The following is an 18,947-nucleotide window of genomic DNA, read 5'->3' on the forward strand; positions in this document are numbered from 1 at the left end:
GTCAGAAGGGGTGGAATGGGGGTGGGGCCCAGCAAGAGGAGCAGCAGAGGAGGTAGGAGGGGGGTGCTTTGTTAGGATAAGGGGGTAGATGTGTTGGGGGTTGCAGAGACCACATGTGACAGCAGAAGGAGGGGGGGGGGGGGTGTGTGGGAGGTGGGTAGGACTGGATGGAAGAGGTGCACTCAGAGGGGGGAGTCAGACAGTGGCAGCAGAGATCGCGCAGGTCATCCATCGGTCTGGGATGTGATGCACAACAGAGTCTGTCAAATGAAAATCTCATTGGTCAAGCTTATTAAAAAAGATAGCTATCTAGCTAGATAGATCGCTATATGGCTATCTGGATAAACAGTCAGACATTATTCATGATAATAAAATGAATTAATGAATATCATTTGGTGAATTTGGTCTCTGGACATCCGGAACACTGTCACGAGCACGCCAGATTGGTCCAAAACAGCTCAGAATCAAAATGTATCTTAAACGTGGACAAAATGGACGCAATGGAAGTGAAAGACGTCATAGTTAACGTCAATGCAAATTATGAAATATCATGTGTGGCGACATGAAGAGGGCCGAAGCAAAGTTCTTTCCCTCCGCCATCTTGACTTTGTGCCGGTATTGGATTTCACGAGCCTCCTCCACACCGCCGTCAACGTTTTCAAGAGCCGACACGTCGCTACGGGTAAACGCAGCTCCCCCATTCCCGACATTCTTCTGAACGAGGCTCAGATGTTCTGTCCTGCTCGCCTCAGAGATCTGCACCACCCCACCCGCCCTGAAATCACTCTAACTTAAAAAAAAAAATCACTCTTGGTTATGGTCATTCTGCTGTAGGCTAACAAGATGTCCAAAATATGGCCCCTGGGCCATTTTAGGTCCATCACTCATTTTTTTTAGCAGTCTGCGATATGACCCCCACCTCCCCCCACTATTACAACTAATAATAGCAAAAACAAGTCAAAGTGGGACCAACATGGAAATGGTGTTGTTGAGCTGATTAATGTCTGTGATTTTCTAGCAAGCAGTTCAGGGTGTCCCCCAGAAGGATGCATAGATACATGGAGGGTGTGTCTTGAGGAAAGAGATCGCATGTACATTACAGTGATACCTTGGCTTACGAACTTAATTGGTTCCCAGACAGAGTGTGTAAGGCCAAAAGTGTGTATCCCAAACACTAATTTGCCATAGGAAACCATTAAAACGAGAATAATCCGTTCCCATGTCCCCATAAAACATAATTTTCTACTTTCTAATTTTCTAAGCCTTAAAACTACACAACATATACCTTATTTTATGTATATTAAATGTGCTATGGTATTGTAAAGTTGTTTTACTTACCTTTGTGATGGTCGTTGATGGCCTGATGGAATGGAGTGGCCGGTTTCATCAGCATGAAACACTTGAGGAACGTAGCCGCCTTCTTCCGCCATCTTGAGGAAGGATTACTTGTAAGCTTTGGCAGCTTTATCGTCAGACCTGGCTGCCTCACCATGACGAATGACACTATGAATCCCTGTACGACGCTTAAAGTTCTCGAACCATTCGTGGCTAGCCTTGAAATCATCAATGGATGACGATCTTCCAGGTTGCCTCTTGACGATATCCGAGTGAAGTTGCCGTGCTTTCTCTGCGATAATTTTACCTAGTTCCTCATCAATTGTGTTCTCTTTAGCTGGGTTGATTGCTTTTTGCATCAAGTGTTTTGATTATTGATGGGATATTTTAACCTTGCATTCTACACTCTGCCTTTGAACTATCAATAAAGTTGAAACAAGTCCAAATTTCACTGTGTTTTATATCCATTTTCTCACTCTCTGTCGTCTGCCTATCTATATTAATTTGCAGCTCTCTGTTTTTGTACCCCCCCCCCCCTTTTCACTGCTGCGTACTTGACCAATGACATGCGGCTTTAACCAAAGACTGGGGGCAGGGAATAGAGGACAAAAAAGTCGGCTGCCATTTCCTTGTTTGGAGAACGGCCTTGTTCACGAACGACACATCACTCATTGTTGTGCTCTGTGTGTATCCTGAAAAATAGTTCGTATGCCTCTACGTTCTAAATTTAACGTTCATAAGCCGAAAAGTTAGTTAGCCAAGGCATTCGTAATTCGAGGTATCACTGTATTCTGAATTTTGGATTGGATTTGTCAACGATTTGTCTGCAATTATCGTGACAAAGTAAACGTTTCAATCTTGTGGAGAAACCGGCTGAACTTTTGCTCAGTCCTTCCGTCATGTTTGGGCTGCTCGGCACTCACTGCAGTGGAACTTCCTGCGTGTGTGGGGATTTCCAGCTCCATCCTTGAGAGAGCTCTTTGTATGAATAGGGGAGGGAAAGAAAAAAGACAAACTTTTGCACCGGAATTGTGGATTTGAATCGCGATATTTTTGACACAAGTCACATTGTGTAAAAATAACAAAATCGGGAATGTTTTTTTTCAGGGTGGGTAGCAGAAATTTGGGTCAAAATGGACTCTCTGCTTTACAATTTTCTCCAGGCGCCATTTGGGAATTTGACAAACTCAAAATAAAGTTTCCAACGGGCGAGTTAGGAGTAAAGTTTATGAGTGAGTTTGTTTTTACACAAATACCGATTATTATCATGATTTTTTTAACATCTTGTGGTTATTAACAATTTCCCAATTGTGGGACTAGCTAGCTAACTAGCTGGCTATTAACTGGCTACCTAGCTAGCTATCTATTTGATATATGTCAGCTATCTGGCTGGCTAGCTATCTGTTAGCTGTCTATTAGCTAGCTAGCTAGCTTTCTAACTATTTGAGTTATTCCGGGTTGAGTGAACGCTGGCGCGTGTGGCTGCCGCTGCTCATCCATAGAAAAACCTATCCTGTGACTGTAAAGTGACCTTGAGTTTTGAAAGGTGCTTATAAATGAAATGTATTATTATTATTATTATTATTAAAGACTATTTCATTGAACATTCTCAACAAACGTAAAAAAAGCACGGGGGGAGGGGCAAAATAATTCCCTGTCGGACGACATCGGGAGGCGCAGCCAGCAACGTTTATTACATCAGGACAAGGGAATGCAAAAACAAACATGCACCATGTTGCACATTCATTCTTTAAAAAATAAAAAAATAGAGACAAGATGGCATCATTTAAAACTAATGGATTTGGGTGACGATCATAATTTTTCGCAACCCCCCAAAAAAGTAGCAACCAGTTTATTCAGCCCAGGTTTTAGGCACACAAATGTCCCCGTCATTATAATAAATTATACACCCCCCCCCCCCAAAAAAAAAAAAACAAAAAAAGATCATGTCTCCTTATTCATTCTTTTTGTGCATTATGTTGATGAATGACCAAAAAAAGACATGAAAACATTTGACTTTTAAATCAACAACGAGAATACTACTACAAATCTGCCCCCCCTACAAAAAAGTTACATGATAGTATATTCAAAATAATGACTATTTTTCTCCGTCACCAAAAGATGCAAATCTGAAAGTGACTAATTAAAAAAAAAACATATTTCACCCCGCCCCTAAATCGGAGTTGTGTCCAAAGTCGGTGCAGGAAACAAACACAATGAGAATAATCAAAAGATGAAAAGATACAAACAATTCCACAAATGATGGACGGCGGTTTTGAACCTGGTGCCCCCCCCTCCTCCACCCCGTACACCAAAAATTTGGCAAAGGTGCGTTCTGACATGGAGTGCGGAAGGTGCTGATGCAGGTGAACAAGGTGTGGGTGTCCATATTGCATTTTGGTGGTGTGATTCCGTGACGGGTTGGTTGGAAGAAAGAGAAACGCTGGGAATTGTCATCTTTTCATTGGTTCCTTGAACGCATCCTTCGGCGGGCGTCACGGATGCGATGGCTGGATCGACAGCAGGCTACCGAATTTGAAGTGCTGGATGACCGGAAACTTCTCCAAACACTAAGGATGCACGCAGAAAGGGCAAAGGTTAGCATAAGAAAATAGGGGGGAAAATTGCAGCCTCAAAAGTCATTTTTGGCTTTTGGTTGTGCTTGCGATTAGACTTTTTTAGTTTGATGGTTTTTTTAGGGATTTTTAGCTTGTTGGTTTTTGTGCTTTGTGCTGTCTTTGTGATTCCTTTTTTGATTGTTTGTTGATGTGGGTATTATTTTGTTGAACAGACAGTGACAGTGATTTGAAATACAGTCAAACCCCAACGGTTTTTGAACGTCTCGGTTGTCATCCCATTTGGTTTTCAACCAAAAATGTCGTATTTTTTATGCCCCGGAATACAACCGAAATTTGGTTCTCAACCAAACTGAGTGCGTCTGAATGCATCACTCGACTACCCTCCGCTTCCTTATATGTCACTTCCTGCCCGACGCATTAATAGTCTTCTTCTTTTCCTTTTGGCTTTTCCCTTCAAGGGGTCGCCACAGCGAATCAGTAACCTCCATCTTCAGAGGTATGATACGCAAGGTTGTTTTTGGCCAAGCTTTTACGTTGTTGTTTTATTTTTGCAAAAATGCAGACATATTTGGTTAAGATCTCCTGAATAGTATGATTTTAAAGCAAGCAGGTTTGAAACGTTAGTTTGCCCTGTGATTGCCAACACGTCCCGTGGCAGACAGATAGAGAGCTTTTTATGCAGATCTTAATGTTGATGTTAAAAATTGGTGAAAATAAAACATTAGTTTGTTTTTATGGAATTTTACACATGACCTGCTCTATTATTAAGTTTTTATCCGGTTTATGCTGTGAAATAGTTAAAAAGTTGTTTTCTAGACTGAACGGATTAAGATTTTTTTACATTGATTTGAATGGAAAGTGCTGTTTCGGTTTTTCGAACAGGTTTCTGAAAACGGATTCTGGTCGAAAACAGAGGTATCACTGTACAGCTGAGCGGGATTGACCTTTGACCTTGCAAGTTACAAGGCACTGGAGACTTTAGCGGCCAAGCTCAGCCTTGTAACCACCATGAATGACTGTCAAGTTTTTCACATGTAATCTTCTCTTGACAGCATTTCAACAATAACTCAGGGGGGAGGGGTTCCAAAAGATTTTGGGGACAGGTTTTGAAAATTTGACACTCCCCCTCCTCAAACAAAAAAAAAAAGGCTGTTGAGTAAGCGTAAGATCAAAATAGCCCCATTTGTTCCGTATTGTGTCAGGCGAGTTTGATAACAGTCCAGACAACAGTGCCACCGTGTTTTTATTTATGGCACCACCAGTGTGGCGAGCGGGGGGGGGACACTTTACTGACTTTTGAGGGAACAAACAATTAACAATAATAATACATTTCATTTATAAGCGCCTTTCAAAACTTTCAAGGTCACTTTACAGTCACAGGATAAGTTTTTCTGTGGGTGAGCAGCGGCAGCCACACGCGCTAGCGTTCACTCAACGCGAAAGTAACTCAAATAGATAGAAAGCTATCTAGCTAGCTAATAGATAGCTATTAGATAGCTAATAGATAGATAGCTAGATAGCCAGTCAGCCAGCTGGTAGATAGCCACTAGCCAGCTAGTCAGCTAATAGCTTAAAAATAGCAAATAGATAGCTCGGTAGCTAGCTACATAACTGAGATTGAATGGAATTTACAAGCAAAAAATATATATATTTTAGATTCCATCATGCCTTTCAGCAGGGGTGTCAAAGTCATTTTTTGCCGCAGGCCACATTGTAGTTATGGTTTCCTCTCGAGGGCCGTTATGAATTTGAGGAACCCATTAGAATGTTTAAATCCCTTCAAATATTACATATAGAGCACACAGCAAATTAATGAATAACTCGTTTTCAAATCTGAAGTCAAGAATAATGACTTTTATTGTGATTGACATCCAAAAATATGAAATTTTGGCTCAGATTTTAGCAATCATCATGGAATTTAACAAGTTTGACTTGCTTTCGTGGGCCGAAAAAATATGATGTGGCGGGCCGGATTTGGCCCGTGGGCCTTGACTTTGACACCTGTGCCTTTCAGTATAAAACGGTTTAGCACAACTGTGTATACAGTTGACATTTTTATTTTGCTATGCTTAGAATATCTTGTTTTCTATCCTTTCACCCCCCCATCCCATCCCCTTTCAAATTGCTGCTGTGGACTGCAAGTTTCCCCAAAGGTTTTCTGATTCTGAGTATCCGTCTCACTTAACAAAGTGACCAGGCCAAAGTTTGACTACGAGGCATTTGGCCTGCGGTTGCCCTTTTTCAAAATCCTACCGTAGCACGCCCGCTAATCGATGAGCGCCTTTGCCAACAGCCTTGACAATTTTGTCCCTCCACTCACTCCGTAATTTAAATTTTTTAACTCCTTCACTGTCAGACGATGTGCAAAAATGTGTCCACTCTAGTGCCAGGGTTTTTGTCATTTTTTTCACTGAAATTGCGGGACCCACAGAATACCGAGTTTGAGAATGACATCAACATTTAAATTAGCGTAAGATATCTTAGACTCTCTTCTTTCATCAGAAAACAAGAGTTAATTCCTAAATTATATGGGTTTGCAGTTGTCTGAGTTTGAAATGAGGGCGGTTGTCCAAAATACAATGCAATACATACACATTGGTTTATATTGCGCTTTAACAACAGTTGAAGATGTAACAAACCACTAACATGGCAAAAAGGGAAATGTTGTCCCCTTGTGGGAGGAAGAAAACATTGCCAGAGGTCTGACCAGCGCTTTATCAGCACCATCCCGCAAGAAAAAACAAAACCCGAACAAATTCGAGAATGGCGCTCCATGTCACGCTTTTCAATTCCCGAATAAATTCAGTCATGGCGGCGAATGACGTAATGAGCAAAGATATTCTGGACAGACAAAAAAATGGAATAAATGACCAGGAAGTTTGTGGAACTCATGCGGGTGTGGTTATCCCGCCTCTCGTCTTCCAACCCGAAATACGACATCATGTCGTGGAAATTGTTAAAATTTGATAAAATCAATTTGATAAATTAACCCCCTCCCCAATTATGGATCACCTAAAAATGACACGATTGGATAAATGAGAAGAGGGGCTTTGAGATGAACACAAAATGATTTCCAAAAGCGGCAAAGTTTCTCCATCCAAATGTGTCACTTGATGGCGCCGGAAAACATTGGCCCCTTTGAGAGCGCAGCGGCGCCGCCGGACCCCCGCTTTTCCCCGGGCCAAGTACAACTCTGCCCCAAACCTTATGTGGGGCCGGTGAGAGGGAGCTGGAGGAATGCGAGTCTGCTGATGCTTGCTCCAGGCTCGGAGGAAGGTCGGGAAAGAGGGACGGGGGGAGGACAGGGGGGAGGGAAGGAGTTAGGGAGGGAGGGAGGGAGGGGTGGATTTAATGAAGGCAACGAGGGGGAGTGAGGGCGGGTTAGGCAGACAGTTTGGCCCCTCAGCTCTTTGGGAAGACTCGCGGGCTGCACTGGAAAACACAGGATGTGGGCATGCAGGCGGTAGAAGGCTTAGACACCCGCCCCCCCCTCCTTCACACACACACACAACCCGACCCCATTCCCCACCCCCTACCACCCACACACACACGCACACACACACGCGCACGCACACACACACACGCACACACACACATACACACACACACACACACACACGCACGCACACACACACACACACACACACACACACACACACACACACGCGCGCACACACATACACACACACACACACACACACACACACACACACACACATACACACGATTCCATTCTCGGTGGTCCGCTCTTAACCCTTTCCTGCCTCTGCTCTTGCTTGCAGTCTTGGGTGCTCCAATGTCATTTCATTTTCTTTCTATCTATGTAGCTAGCGAGCTACATACAGTATATTTCTATCTAAGTCACTAGCTATATAGAGATATCTAGCTATTTAGCTAGCTAACACACGCTCTTGCTCGCAAGCTACATATCTTTCTATTTAGCTAGCTACATATATATCTAGCTAGTTAGCTCTCTATCTCGCTCTCTAGCTAGCTCCATATCTTTCTATCTATCTAGATACATATCTATCGAGCTAGCTATATATATATATTTCTAGCTAGTGAGCTATCTATCCACCCATCCATCTAGCTAGCTCATTAGCTAGCTACATCTCTTTATATCCATCTACCTATCTTTATATTATAATAATAATAATAATACATTTCATTTATAAGCGCCTTTCAAAACTCTCAAGGTCACTTTACAGTCACAGGATTTTTTTGGGGGGGGGTGAGCAGCGGCAGCCATCCATCTATCCCTCTCCATCCATTTTTCTATCTTTATATCCATCCATCTGTCCCTCTCTCCCTCCATCCATCTATCTTTATATCTATCCATGTATCCATCCATCCATTTATCTATATTTTTGGGGGGGTGTCTAGTTGGTCTTCCGCCAGTGGATGTAAAGAGGGGGTGGAGCTAACTGTGAAGTATTAAGTCATGTGACATGGTCAAAGCAGGTCAAAAGAATTGAACGGAGAAGGGAAAACCCCAACAAGTATCTGTGCGCTGTTGACCAATCGATGGACTGCGTCCAACGTGATCCTCCATGACAAATGGCAACAACCCGGAAGTCCTTTTAATGGAATTCCTCGTTTAGGTGTATCTACTGAAAACATTTTGTCCCGTATATCCACGTGGCTGAATCGTGTTGAAGCAGAAAGGGTGGCTCCTTTAAGAACGCGAGGCAGGAATGCTCTGGGTGAAACCAAGAGGGAGGAGGCTTAGCAGACGCCAGGACAGAGTAGAGCGGGGAGTAGAGGCGAGCGGAACACAGAGTCAAAGTTAACAGTGAATGTGAGCGCAGGCTGCTCTGAAAAATCTGCCATTCCAAGTAAAGTGACCTGAAAGTTAGTCCAAGTCCCTGTTCAGAGACGCGGACTGAACTGGACACTCGCTGGCCTCAATTCAGACACTTAAAAAAAGGGGCTAAGTATCGAGTTTAATCTGTAAACTCACCTCTGCTTTGTACATTCTAATCAGACCCTGGTTGACTTTCGACCAGGAAGGAACAGCACTGATGTTCCACAGCTGGTTGGAGTGTTCGGCGAAGGGACCCGTTTTCATCTTAAACAACCCAAAGAAAAAGAGAAGACGAAACATAAAACAGTGCTGATTTTGAATTGGCTATACCGAGGCCTTGTCGCTATTTCATGGCTAACGCTACCCTCTAGTGGACTTGGAGTCAATTACCCCACACTTTTTATACGCAGCTGCAGTAAAGGTTGTATAGTCAACAAATAGTTATTCAGGGTTGAATTGATTCAAACATAGCACAACTGAAGGCCTAGGTGTCAAATGCACGGCTCGCCACTGGGTATCTGGTATTGCAGCGCTACCAGGGGCGCAATACTTTGGCCTTATTTGTGTATATAGACTCCTCATGGCTTGAAAGTTCAATTTGAGTCTTTTTACAGGCTAAAACGATTACCGTGGTACCTTAAAGGACAACCGATACCTCCGGACAAGTTGCGTCCATAATTTGTAAAATCACTTCAAATGACTTCTACTGAGCGCATTTTACAAAGATTCCACCGCATATAGCTATATTTTACTATTTAAGACTCGCGCTGAATATTCAGGAAATCTTGTTTTCGAGTTGACGGTGCCTGACATGACGTCACGGAGGGAACGCCCCTGACCGAGAAAGTGACACACAATGCATTTTAGGTACTTTTTTCATCTGAAAACACCGTGTTGATCGTGAAATTAGAAGGAAAACTACATAAATTATGCGATGGTGAATCCTTGTGTGTCACAGCCAATTGCGGTAACACGCATAAAGAAGGCCTAAGTTTACACAAATTCCCAGCGAACAAATCAGCCCATTTCCAATGGAGCTTGTGCATTTTCTTGGCGCTATGTTGGAGTCTAGACGGCTTGAATTGATACGGAAGGACTTCTTTAATCGATTGCGAACATTTATGCTTTCCTCTTCAGAACTATTTGAAAAATATTCATAACTGGATGAGTAACAAGAAAGCATATTCTCCGAATCTGAACTCTCTGAAGCCATTGTTTTGATTCTGGAGCAAGGCAGTGTGTGACCCATAGTGACGTCACGAACAAGGGGGCGGGACTTTCTGAATCTCCTCAGTTTTGAGTTCATTTGTGGCAGTTTTGGGACATTTTAAGTCATTTTTATTGGTGTTTTGCATTTGACTAAAAATATCAGCCTGTGTGTTTTGGGTATTTAAGATGCTATAAAACGTTTTTCTGATGTCAGTTAGGAAACAAAAACATGGTGTTGGTTGTCCTTTAAGGTAAACCACATGATAATATGCGATTTTCGTTGAACAAGTCGCAAGCCGTCGCACAGATTCGCGAATGTTACCAACCAAGGATCTCGACTTTCCAAGCCAGACAAGTACAGACTAGCCAGTAACATCTACACTCTACTTCAGTCTGCGGCCCTTGTCAATGACATCGCGCAGTACGTCCGCTTTATATTTCGAACCTAGTAATCGTCCCACTGAACTGCGGTTGTTTTTTTTAAAAATAGGCCAAAAGAGGCGTGGCCAAGGAGCGCTTAAGCAAGTCAAGCGCCGGAAAAAGAACCAGAAAGGTAATTGCCGTCCAAATGGAAATCTCAATGAACATTTAAAAATCAATTTTTGAATACAGTTCTATGTCGTTTTCCCCCTAACTACCCCCCCACGAGCTACGGGACCCAAACCCAGACCCTGGGGCATCAATCTAACAACCCACTCCCTCCTTTTTCCATTCCACCCCCACCGCTCCAGAGACTTTCCGTGGCCTCGCATGAGAACATAAGGGGGAGGGGCATGGAAGAGGGAGGATGGCGAGGAAAGGGGGGAGACAGCCCATATTCCCTGGAGGAAGGAGTGATTCACAGCAGCATGTGGGGAAGGAAGTGACTCATGCTTAGGCTGATGGACGCACGCACACATAAAAATCCTTGTGTGTGAATTAAATTCGGGATTTGCGTCCGGTCAAAGTACTCGCGTACTTGTGAGAAACGGGAATGTCATCCGGTAGACGTACGCAGTGCGTATGCTAGCAAAAAATGTCATACAAACCCACTTCGGTCAACTTTGTCAAGTGAGGATACAAATTGTGAACTCATTCACTGCCAGGTCATGTGCAAAAATGGGTCCACTCCAGTGACAGGGTTTTTGTCATTGCCACTTCAATTCCCGGACCCACGGAATATTGAGTTTTAGGACAAAATGAACATTCAATGCAATGTAAGAAGCCTTAGACTCTCTTCTTTCAACAGAGAAAAAAAGTTATTTCCTAAATTATATGGGTCTGGAGTTATCTGATCTTGAAATGAGGGCACGTGTACAAAATACAATACAATACATATTGATTTATATAGCGATATAACGACAACTGAAGTTGTAACAAAGCGCTAACATGGAAAAAATGCTAATGCTGCCCCCTTGTGGAAAGGGAAAAAAACATTACCAGGGGCCATGGCTAGCGCTTTATCGGCACCCAAACAAGAAAAACAAAACCTGAACAAATTCGGAAATGGCGCTGTACGTCATATTTTTAATTGCAGTGAATGAGTTAAAAGGTTCTCTCTGCCTGACATGCAGATTCAGCTGTTTGACCGTCCAGGGTTTTCGTATTTTACGCTCCGTAATGCGCGGCGCATTTTCAATGGGAGACGGGTCTGGACTGCAGGCAGGCCAGTGTGGTACTCGCACCTTTTCACTATGAAGCCACGCCGTTAGCACCCGCGCAAATGCGGTTTTGGCATTGACTTGCTGAAATTAATGCGGGGCTACCAAGTAGCATTGTGAGGCATGCGGAAGATGTCAAACGGGGGAAGGAGGAGATGGGGGGAAGGAGGAGATGGAGGGAAGGAGGCAGCGTGTCCGAGTGGGATGGAGGAAAAGGATGCTGGACCAATACCCCTCCTCTACATTTCCCTCCCCAAAACAAAAACAAAGCATACAGTTCCTGCTCTGGCACATGACCAACAGACTCCATCTGCTTTTCCCGGAATAACCCCCCCACCCCTCCGTCTTCCTTTTTCCTGAAGATCCTATTCAGCTATTGCCCTGAAATCAGTTTGCAACAGCAATCGGATCCAGATTAGCCACTTCAGTTGTGATTCGAAAAGACAAAATAAGTCAATTGTGTCAATTCAAACAATGGCGATACAGACACTCCCCAACTTACAAACGGGATACATTCCGAACTTTTGTTCGTAGGGTGAATTTTTTGGTAAGTTGCTTCAGTGCTATATTTTGTATGGAATGTATGTTTAAAGGACAACCTACACCATTTTTTTGTTTCCGAACTGACATCAGAAAAACGTTTTATAGCATCTAAAATATCCAACACACCCAGGCTGATATTTGTCCAGAATATGCCGCAAATCAGCTCGAAACTGGGGATTTTCAGAATGTCCCGCCCCCAATTCGTGACATCACGCCAAGTCGTCTTGCCTTCCTCAACAAACAAAACAATGGGCTCACGGAGTTCAGATTCGGAGAAGATGCTTTCTCGTTACTCATCCAGTTATGAATATGATTCAAATAGTTCTGAAAAGGAAAGCATAAACGTTTGCAATCGATTAAAGGAGTCCTCCCATATCAATTCGAGCCGTCAATGACAGCAATGTAGCTCCCAGAAAATGCAAAAGATAGCGCCCAAGCTCCGTTGGAAATGGGCTGATTTGTTTGCTGGGAATTTGTGTCAACTAGAATCAAATAGTAGTCTTGGTGCAACACACAACGATTCACCATTGCATTATTTATGTGTTTTCAGAATCAGAATCAGAATCAGAATACCTTTATTCGTCCCGCAATGGGGAAATTTGCAGTCCACAGCAGCAATTGAAGAGGGATGGGGTTGGGGTGGGAGTGAAAGGATAGAAAACAAGATATTCTAAGCAGGTTTTCCTCCTAATTTCGCCATCAACACGGATCAACATGAAGTTTTCAGACCAAACAAAGTACCGCAAAATGCATTGTGTGTCGCTTTCTCGATTAGGGGCCTTTCAGATGTGACATCACGTAGGGCACAGGTGTCAAAGTCGAGGCCCGCGGGCCAAATCCGGCCCGCCACATCATTTTTTTCGGCCCGCGAAAGCAAATCAAACTTGTTAAATTCCATGATGATTGCTAAAATCTGGGCCAAAATTTCATATTTTTGGATGTCAACCACAATAAAAGTCATTATTCTTGACTTCAGATTTGAAAACGAGTTATTCATTAATTTGCTGTGTGCTCTATATGTAATATTTGAAGGGATTTAAACATTCTAATGGGTTCCCCAAATTCATAACGGCCCTCGAGAGGAAACCATAACTACAATGTGGCCTGCGGCAAAACATGACTTTGACACCCCTGACGTAGGGGATCGTCATCAACTCGAAAACAAGATTTCCTGAATATTCAGTGCGAGTCTTAAAACGTAAAATATAGCGATGTGCGGTGGAATCTTTGTAAAATACGCTCAGTAGAAGTCATTTGAAGTTATTTTACAAATTATGGACACAATTTGTCCTGAGGCGTCGGTTGTCCTTTAAGGCTTGTATACGTAACCTGTATTGGTTTGTACTGAAAAATAAACATTTACTAAAATAGGTCTGTGTAAGCTCTCAGTCATACAGGAGTGGTCCATCGATGAAAAGGTTTCTTCAGCCGTCATCAAATCGGCAAATTTCTCCACTGTGAGACTAATAAAGGCATATCCAATCCAATCCAATTCAATCTGTACTTCTTTGAAGGTGTCGGACGTTTCGCTTCTTATCCAAGAAACTTCGTCAGCAAACTAAAGTATTCCTGGTAATGTAGGCCCTATATATATATATATATATATATATATATATATATATATATATATATATATATATCTCCCTACTGTCCAGACATGGCGGTGCCGGACTCTGCTACGATAGGTCCCTGCTGTCCATAAAATATATGCTCTATAAATATATGTACATGTACAACTGGATAGAATACTACATATGTGACAAGAACAATGTTCGTATGTACCATTGTTTGTAACTCGAATGTTCGTAAGTAGGTTGAGCATCTGTAAACAATTGGCACTAAAGAAGCAGAGCCTCCATGTCGCGGCCCATGTCAAATATCCATTTTTGTTTGGTTGTTTTTTTTTTTTTTAGGGCAGGTCACAGGCTGTTGAAAAATGGATGATGAGCGATTGGTTATGTCAACGGCCTCGATCCCGGCTCCGGCCATTCTTGTGTGGAGTTTGGATGTTCTCCCCGTGCTCGCGTGGGGTTTCTCCGGGTACTCTGCTTTCCTCCCACATTCCAAATACATGCGTGGCAGGTGAGTGTGACGCTATAAATTGTCCCCAAGTGTGAGTGTGACGCTATAAATTGTCCCCAAGTGTGAGTGTGACTGAATTCTGACAGCTTTGAAGCAGATGCTATTGAGGTAAAATGTGGATGTCGTATTTTTGGGTGTAGAAGGTGCACCTAAAAGCCTTATTTTTCTGCCTTATACGCCGGTCGGTATGTGAAGTCATATTGAGTCACAACAGGTGTCGCAACTGCTGTCAGCAGCCACCCACTCCATCCCCCCCCTGTAGAAGAAGTATTGCGCAATCCCAGCCTCTGCTATAGTGCCTCTGCTTATAATGCTTATAATGTGGTGTGCCTTATATTTAGAAAATCTTTATATTTTTTCTATATTATATTTGGAAAACGTTTTTTCATTCATTGAAGGTGCGCCTTATAGTCAGTCTGGTGCGTCTTATAGATAGAAAAAGTTTGAAAATGCACCATTCATTGGGGGTATGTATGCCAGAATCTGTATGAAGCAGTTCTAGATGAAAGAGGAGAGGATCAAAGCGTCCTTTTCACCAGTGGGTCATGGACATCATGGTAAAATGTGTACGTCTGCTACAAGCTAAACGTTGAAAGTAAACACGAAGCTGTAGCATCCATTGACGAAAAGAGATTGTCCTACATCTCCTGTCCCACGTAAATCCGCTTCAATTCCAGACAGCAGCCTACTCGGGCACCATCTTGGACTTCTTTTGAATGAATGACTGTGTCTTTGTGTTGTCATATTATTTGTTATTTAGTTTTTTTTACTTTGTTACTTCCGGGTTGAGTGAACGCTAGCGCGTGCGGCTGCCGCTACTGACCCGCAGAAAAAATATCCTGTGACTCTAAAGTGTCCTTGAGAGTTTTGAAAAGCGCTCATTGTTATTATAACAATTAATAATAATAATTGGTATTATTATATTATTATTATTATTGTTATATACTGCGGTGTGCCTTATACACCGGAAAATACGGTACTTGTGACCAATTTCATCATCCCACCTCGTTAATGAAGTTGATGCACTCCAGAAACATGTAGTCCTGCTGATATTCGTTGACCACCTTCTCGTCAACAAAGTGTCGGGGTTCCAGGGTTGGGTGATCTGTAGGGAGCAAGTGCTGCAATTGTATATCTTGGCCATCAGGTGTCACTAGTTGTCTTGTCATGCGCTCATTTCAAAGATATCCCACCAGTGGAGGTCGAGTGGGACAGAAATATAGCACTCACTTTGTTGATGCTGGAAAAGTGCAATATGATTTTTTTGGTGTAAATTCTTATTTTAAAATATTCGTACCGACAAACTGTGAGCTACCCCATATGAAAGGTAGGAACTGGAAGTCATCAAGGCCCCAGACACCTTGGCTTCCAGCTGGCTCCATTCTGTAGGTCCTCTGAAGTTTCCGCATCACTGAGAGATACCTAATAAAAAAATAAAAAGCGGTTTAGTTTAAAGTGATCATGCTTTGACATAACAACTAGAGTGAATTTCTAGAGTGCTTTTAAAAGAACCCCTGATGTATGCAAAATGCTGTACACGGGGTAAAAATAATTACAGGTACTATAAAAAACAATAAAATAATGAATTGATTACAAAGACCATAGAAAGCAAAAAACAGTCAAAATAAAAATCTAATCTGAGTCAAAAGCCAAAGAACAGAAATGAATTTTAAGGAATTGGAAATAGTGGATTTGGTTTATGAACAACCCCACAGTAGCAACGACTTACTTACTTGTTAAAAACTTTGAAAACAATAGCGAGCTGATCATCCGCTTTGAGAGCGCCGACCTTGCAGAGGCAGCAAAGGAATGTAGCAAACGCAGCTTCATGACCTGAAAAGAAAAACATCACATGAAATGGGACCAGAAATGTGCACTTACACTCTGTGAGCCAAATGGGCACTTGAAAATTTGCAATACAGGGATGATAATAAAATGTTAGCCAATAAACTCTAATAGTCAGTAATGATCAACACAGTATGTTTATTGATGTATAATACATTTGTTTAATGGCCATTTCACATAAGAAAGTATTTTCTAGCCGTGAACAGATTGCTATTTTTTTCGGGAGGAATCTATCCCTTTACTTGCGCCTTTTGATTCATCATTGGAACTGCTTCATGTCACAAAGAGGGTACAGCAAGTGCTGAAGAATGAATGACTCTTTGTGTCTTTGTGTTGTCATCTTATTTGTTATTTAGTTTTTTGTTCTTTTGACTTTTGTTTATGTAGACATTAGTAAGAAATATTGTGCTAAGTCAATTCTCTTTGTTTTTCTGTAATACCGTACAATAGCTATCTGGCTGGCTGGCTAGCTAGCTAGCTATCTAGCTGGCTAGCTATTAGTGATCTATTGGTTTGCTAGCTAGCTTTCTATCTATTTGTCTTACTATTCTATTTGAGTTACTTCCGGGTTGAGTGAACGCTGGCACGTGTGGCTGCCGCTGCTCGCCCACAGAAAAACTTATCCTGTGACTGTAAAGTGACCTTGATAATTTTGAAAGGCGCTTATAAATGAAATGTATTATTATTATTACGTATTATTATTATTATTTTCACTTTTCTGAAATACCAAAAAGCGCCACAAGATGACACTAAAGATTTTGCTAAAAAGCAAAGTGGTGCTTTGGCGCCATCCTGTGGCCAAGTAAAATGTATTCAGGAAGGAGCTTCATTCGGACATTTCTTGAAGAAATGGAGTGCAATGGCACTATCTTGTGGCATTTATAGACAAGTGTTCATTATTTGCAGAAGGGCAAATAATAATAATAATAATAATAATTTAATAAATAATAATAATAAACAATAATTTAATTTATCTCCGGACCAGTAAAGGATTTCCTGGATTCTTTTTCAAAGTCATCCGGATGACATATACAACCTCCTTTTACACAATGCAAAAAACAAAAACAAAACAATAATAAGACCTGTTCCGTAGTCGATGCGAGTAGAGTTCCCCACAGCCTCTTTCAAGTAGACGGCTATCTCTGGAGCTGCGGCTTGCTTGTCATCAGGTAGCACCGCTGACACCAAGACTTCTGCTTCCTGCCGAGAGCAACATTGCTACGTATACAAGCCGTGTAATGTGGCCGAGTGTTTTGAATGTGTGTGTGCCGACTAACCTTGTCTAATTGAGAAAACCAGGTTCTAAAGGCTTTATTACCAAAACGGGATGGCTGGTCAACAGGAGGGGTTTCATTTATCCATCGTTCCAGGGTGGCCAAAAGATCTAGTAACTTCTCCACCGTCTGTCAAATAAAAGGCCAACAATCGAAATAAGACACCACCATATCTTTGTTATTCATTCTCTGTGGATGTCCGTCTCATCAAACATGAAGAATGCATTCATGCCACAATCCCCAAAATAGAAAATGCTATTTGACATCATTATTATTAAAAAAAACAGCATACCTCAGACACCTTATAATTACAGGTTAGCTTCTTTCCCTTGACACTTTCATTAAGAGACAGAATAAATCCCATGTAGTCAGCATAAGCCTGTAATAAGGATAAAAACTTGCAGTGAATACGGAGTCAGGCAAATTGTAAAAGGTGCAGGTAAATAATCCCAACATCCACCATTATGCATTTGAACATGGCAATTCACCTGAGACCGCTTCCACTTGCCCATGTCGGGCACCATGCAAATTTCTTTCTTAGGTACCGTGAAGGACGTTGTAACCTCCAGTGGTTCATTCTCAGAAATGGCTCCTACAAAAGATTAATTCACATGGAAATGTGCGGTCATTTCAAATTGTCTGCATGCACAATAACATGGCCACACAATATATATATATAGTATTTTTTTTAAGGATCTACTGGTTCATTTATTGAAAGTGGTTCAGATGGTGGATGGATGGGTGAATGGATGTGGGGCAAGGATCCATGATCTGTTCACTATTTCGATTGCGGCAAACACGTCAGCCTCACTGAGCTCCAGAAGAATGCGTGTTCTTCCAATACGAGTTAAAATCGATTCTTTTTCAGACACTCTTAAGCACGAATCGCACCATAATTAGGCTCTGTGTTGTGATAAAAAGTATTCTTCTTTTTCTTTCGGCTTTTCCCTTCAAAGGGTCGCCACAGCAAATCAGTGTCCTCCATCTTTAGAGATTTGATCCGCATGTTTGTTTTGGCCAAGCTTTTACGTCGGATGCCCTTCCTGACACAACCCTCTGTATTTATCCGGGCTTGGGACCGGTATTGAATTGTGTAAATATAATTCAAAGGTGATTACGAAGTGAAGCTGACAATCTCGGAGTATGTGGCACATTGTAGCAAGTAATGAAAAAAAACCATTTGGTATTAATGACAAACATTTAAGCGCGCATAACGAAGGGGGAAAAAGCTTTTTCGTGGACTCCCCAAGACTTGTGGTTGTGATAATTATACAACGGTTACGTGTTGATGTGCAGTGGAAACGTGCTGCATACATTCAAATATTCCTAAATGTTCGAGAAACATGAGCAGAAGCAAAACAAAGTTCATAGATGCTGACAACAAACATCTAACTGAGTTTTACCGGACTGCTGCTCTGATTCCGCCATTTTGATGCTGTACGTCTTCTTCGTGGATTACAGAAGGAGGAAATTTTAAAAAGACGTCTCATTACCGCCACCTTTATTTGATAAGTGTACAAATCATTTTGAAAAATCCCGTTATTTTTTTCCAGATAAACGTGCCGTGCATATTGTTGAAGATAAAAACACACACAAGTTGATTCTCTGTTTATTTTTTGTGTTTTTCATAAAATTA

General features: G+C 42.0%; 1 protein-coding gene across 2 annotated transcripts; it reads right to left on the minus strand.

Annotated features, from left to right (window-relative positions):
• Window positions 1-2,960: 2,960 nt before the first annotated feature.
• ptpa (protein phosphatase 2 phosphatase activator) lies at window positions 2,961-18,753 on the minus strand. Of its 2 annotated transcripts, XM_089020852.1 has the most exons (10): window positions 18,715-18,753; window positions 17,800-17,903; window positions 17,604-17,690; window positions 17,315-17,440; window positions 17,120-17,237; window positions 15,926-16,025; window positions 15,490-15,614; window positions 15,197-15,297; window positions 8,875-8,982; window positions 2,968-3,905 (listed from the first exon to the last, which is right to left on the minus strand). In XM_089020852.1, the coding sequence occupies exons 1-10, from the start codon at window positions 18,737-18,739 to the stop codon at window positions 3,831-3,833; spliced, it is 969 nt and encodes a 322-aa protein (XP_088876978.1). In that variant the 5' UTR covers window positions 18,740-18,753; the 3' UTR covers window positions 2,968-3,830. The 2 variants fall into 2 exon arrangements, with proteins under 2 accessions (XP_088876979.1, XP_088876978.1); XM_089020853.1 differs by lacking the exon at window positions 8,875-8,982 and having other exon boundaries at window positions 2,961-3,905.
• Window positions 18,754-18,947: the final 194 nt, after the last annotated feature.

Source organism: Hippocampus bargibanti, linkage group LG18, assembly GCF_051943395.1.
Source record: "Hippocampus bargibanti isolate YZ-2025 linkage group LG18, ASM5194339v1, whole genome shotgun sequence".
Lineage (NCBI taxonomy): Eukaryota > Metazoa > Chordata > Actinopteri > Syngnathiformes > Syngnathidae > Hippocampus > Hippocampus bargibanti.

Excerpts from the sequence above, each read along its gene's own strand:
- ptpa (XM_089020852.1), bottom strand. The coding sequence starts at position 18,739 with ATGGCGGAATCAGAGCAGCAGTCCG. Across the intron at positions 17,238-17,314 it reads GGTTTTCTCAATTAGACAAG|GAAGCAGAAGTCTTGGTGTC; the intron begins GTTAGTCGGCAC and ends TGCTCTCGGCAG. Across the intron at positions 15,298-15,489 it reads GGGTAGCTCACAGTTTGTCG|ATCACCCAACCCTGGAACCC; the intron begins GTACGAATATTT and ends TGCTCCCTACAG.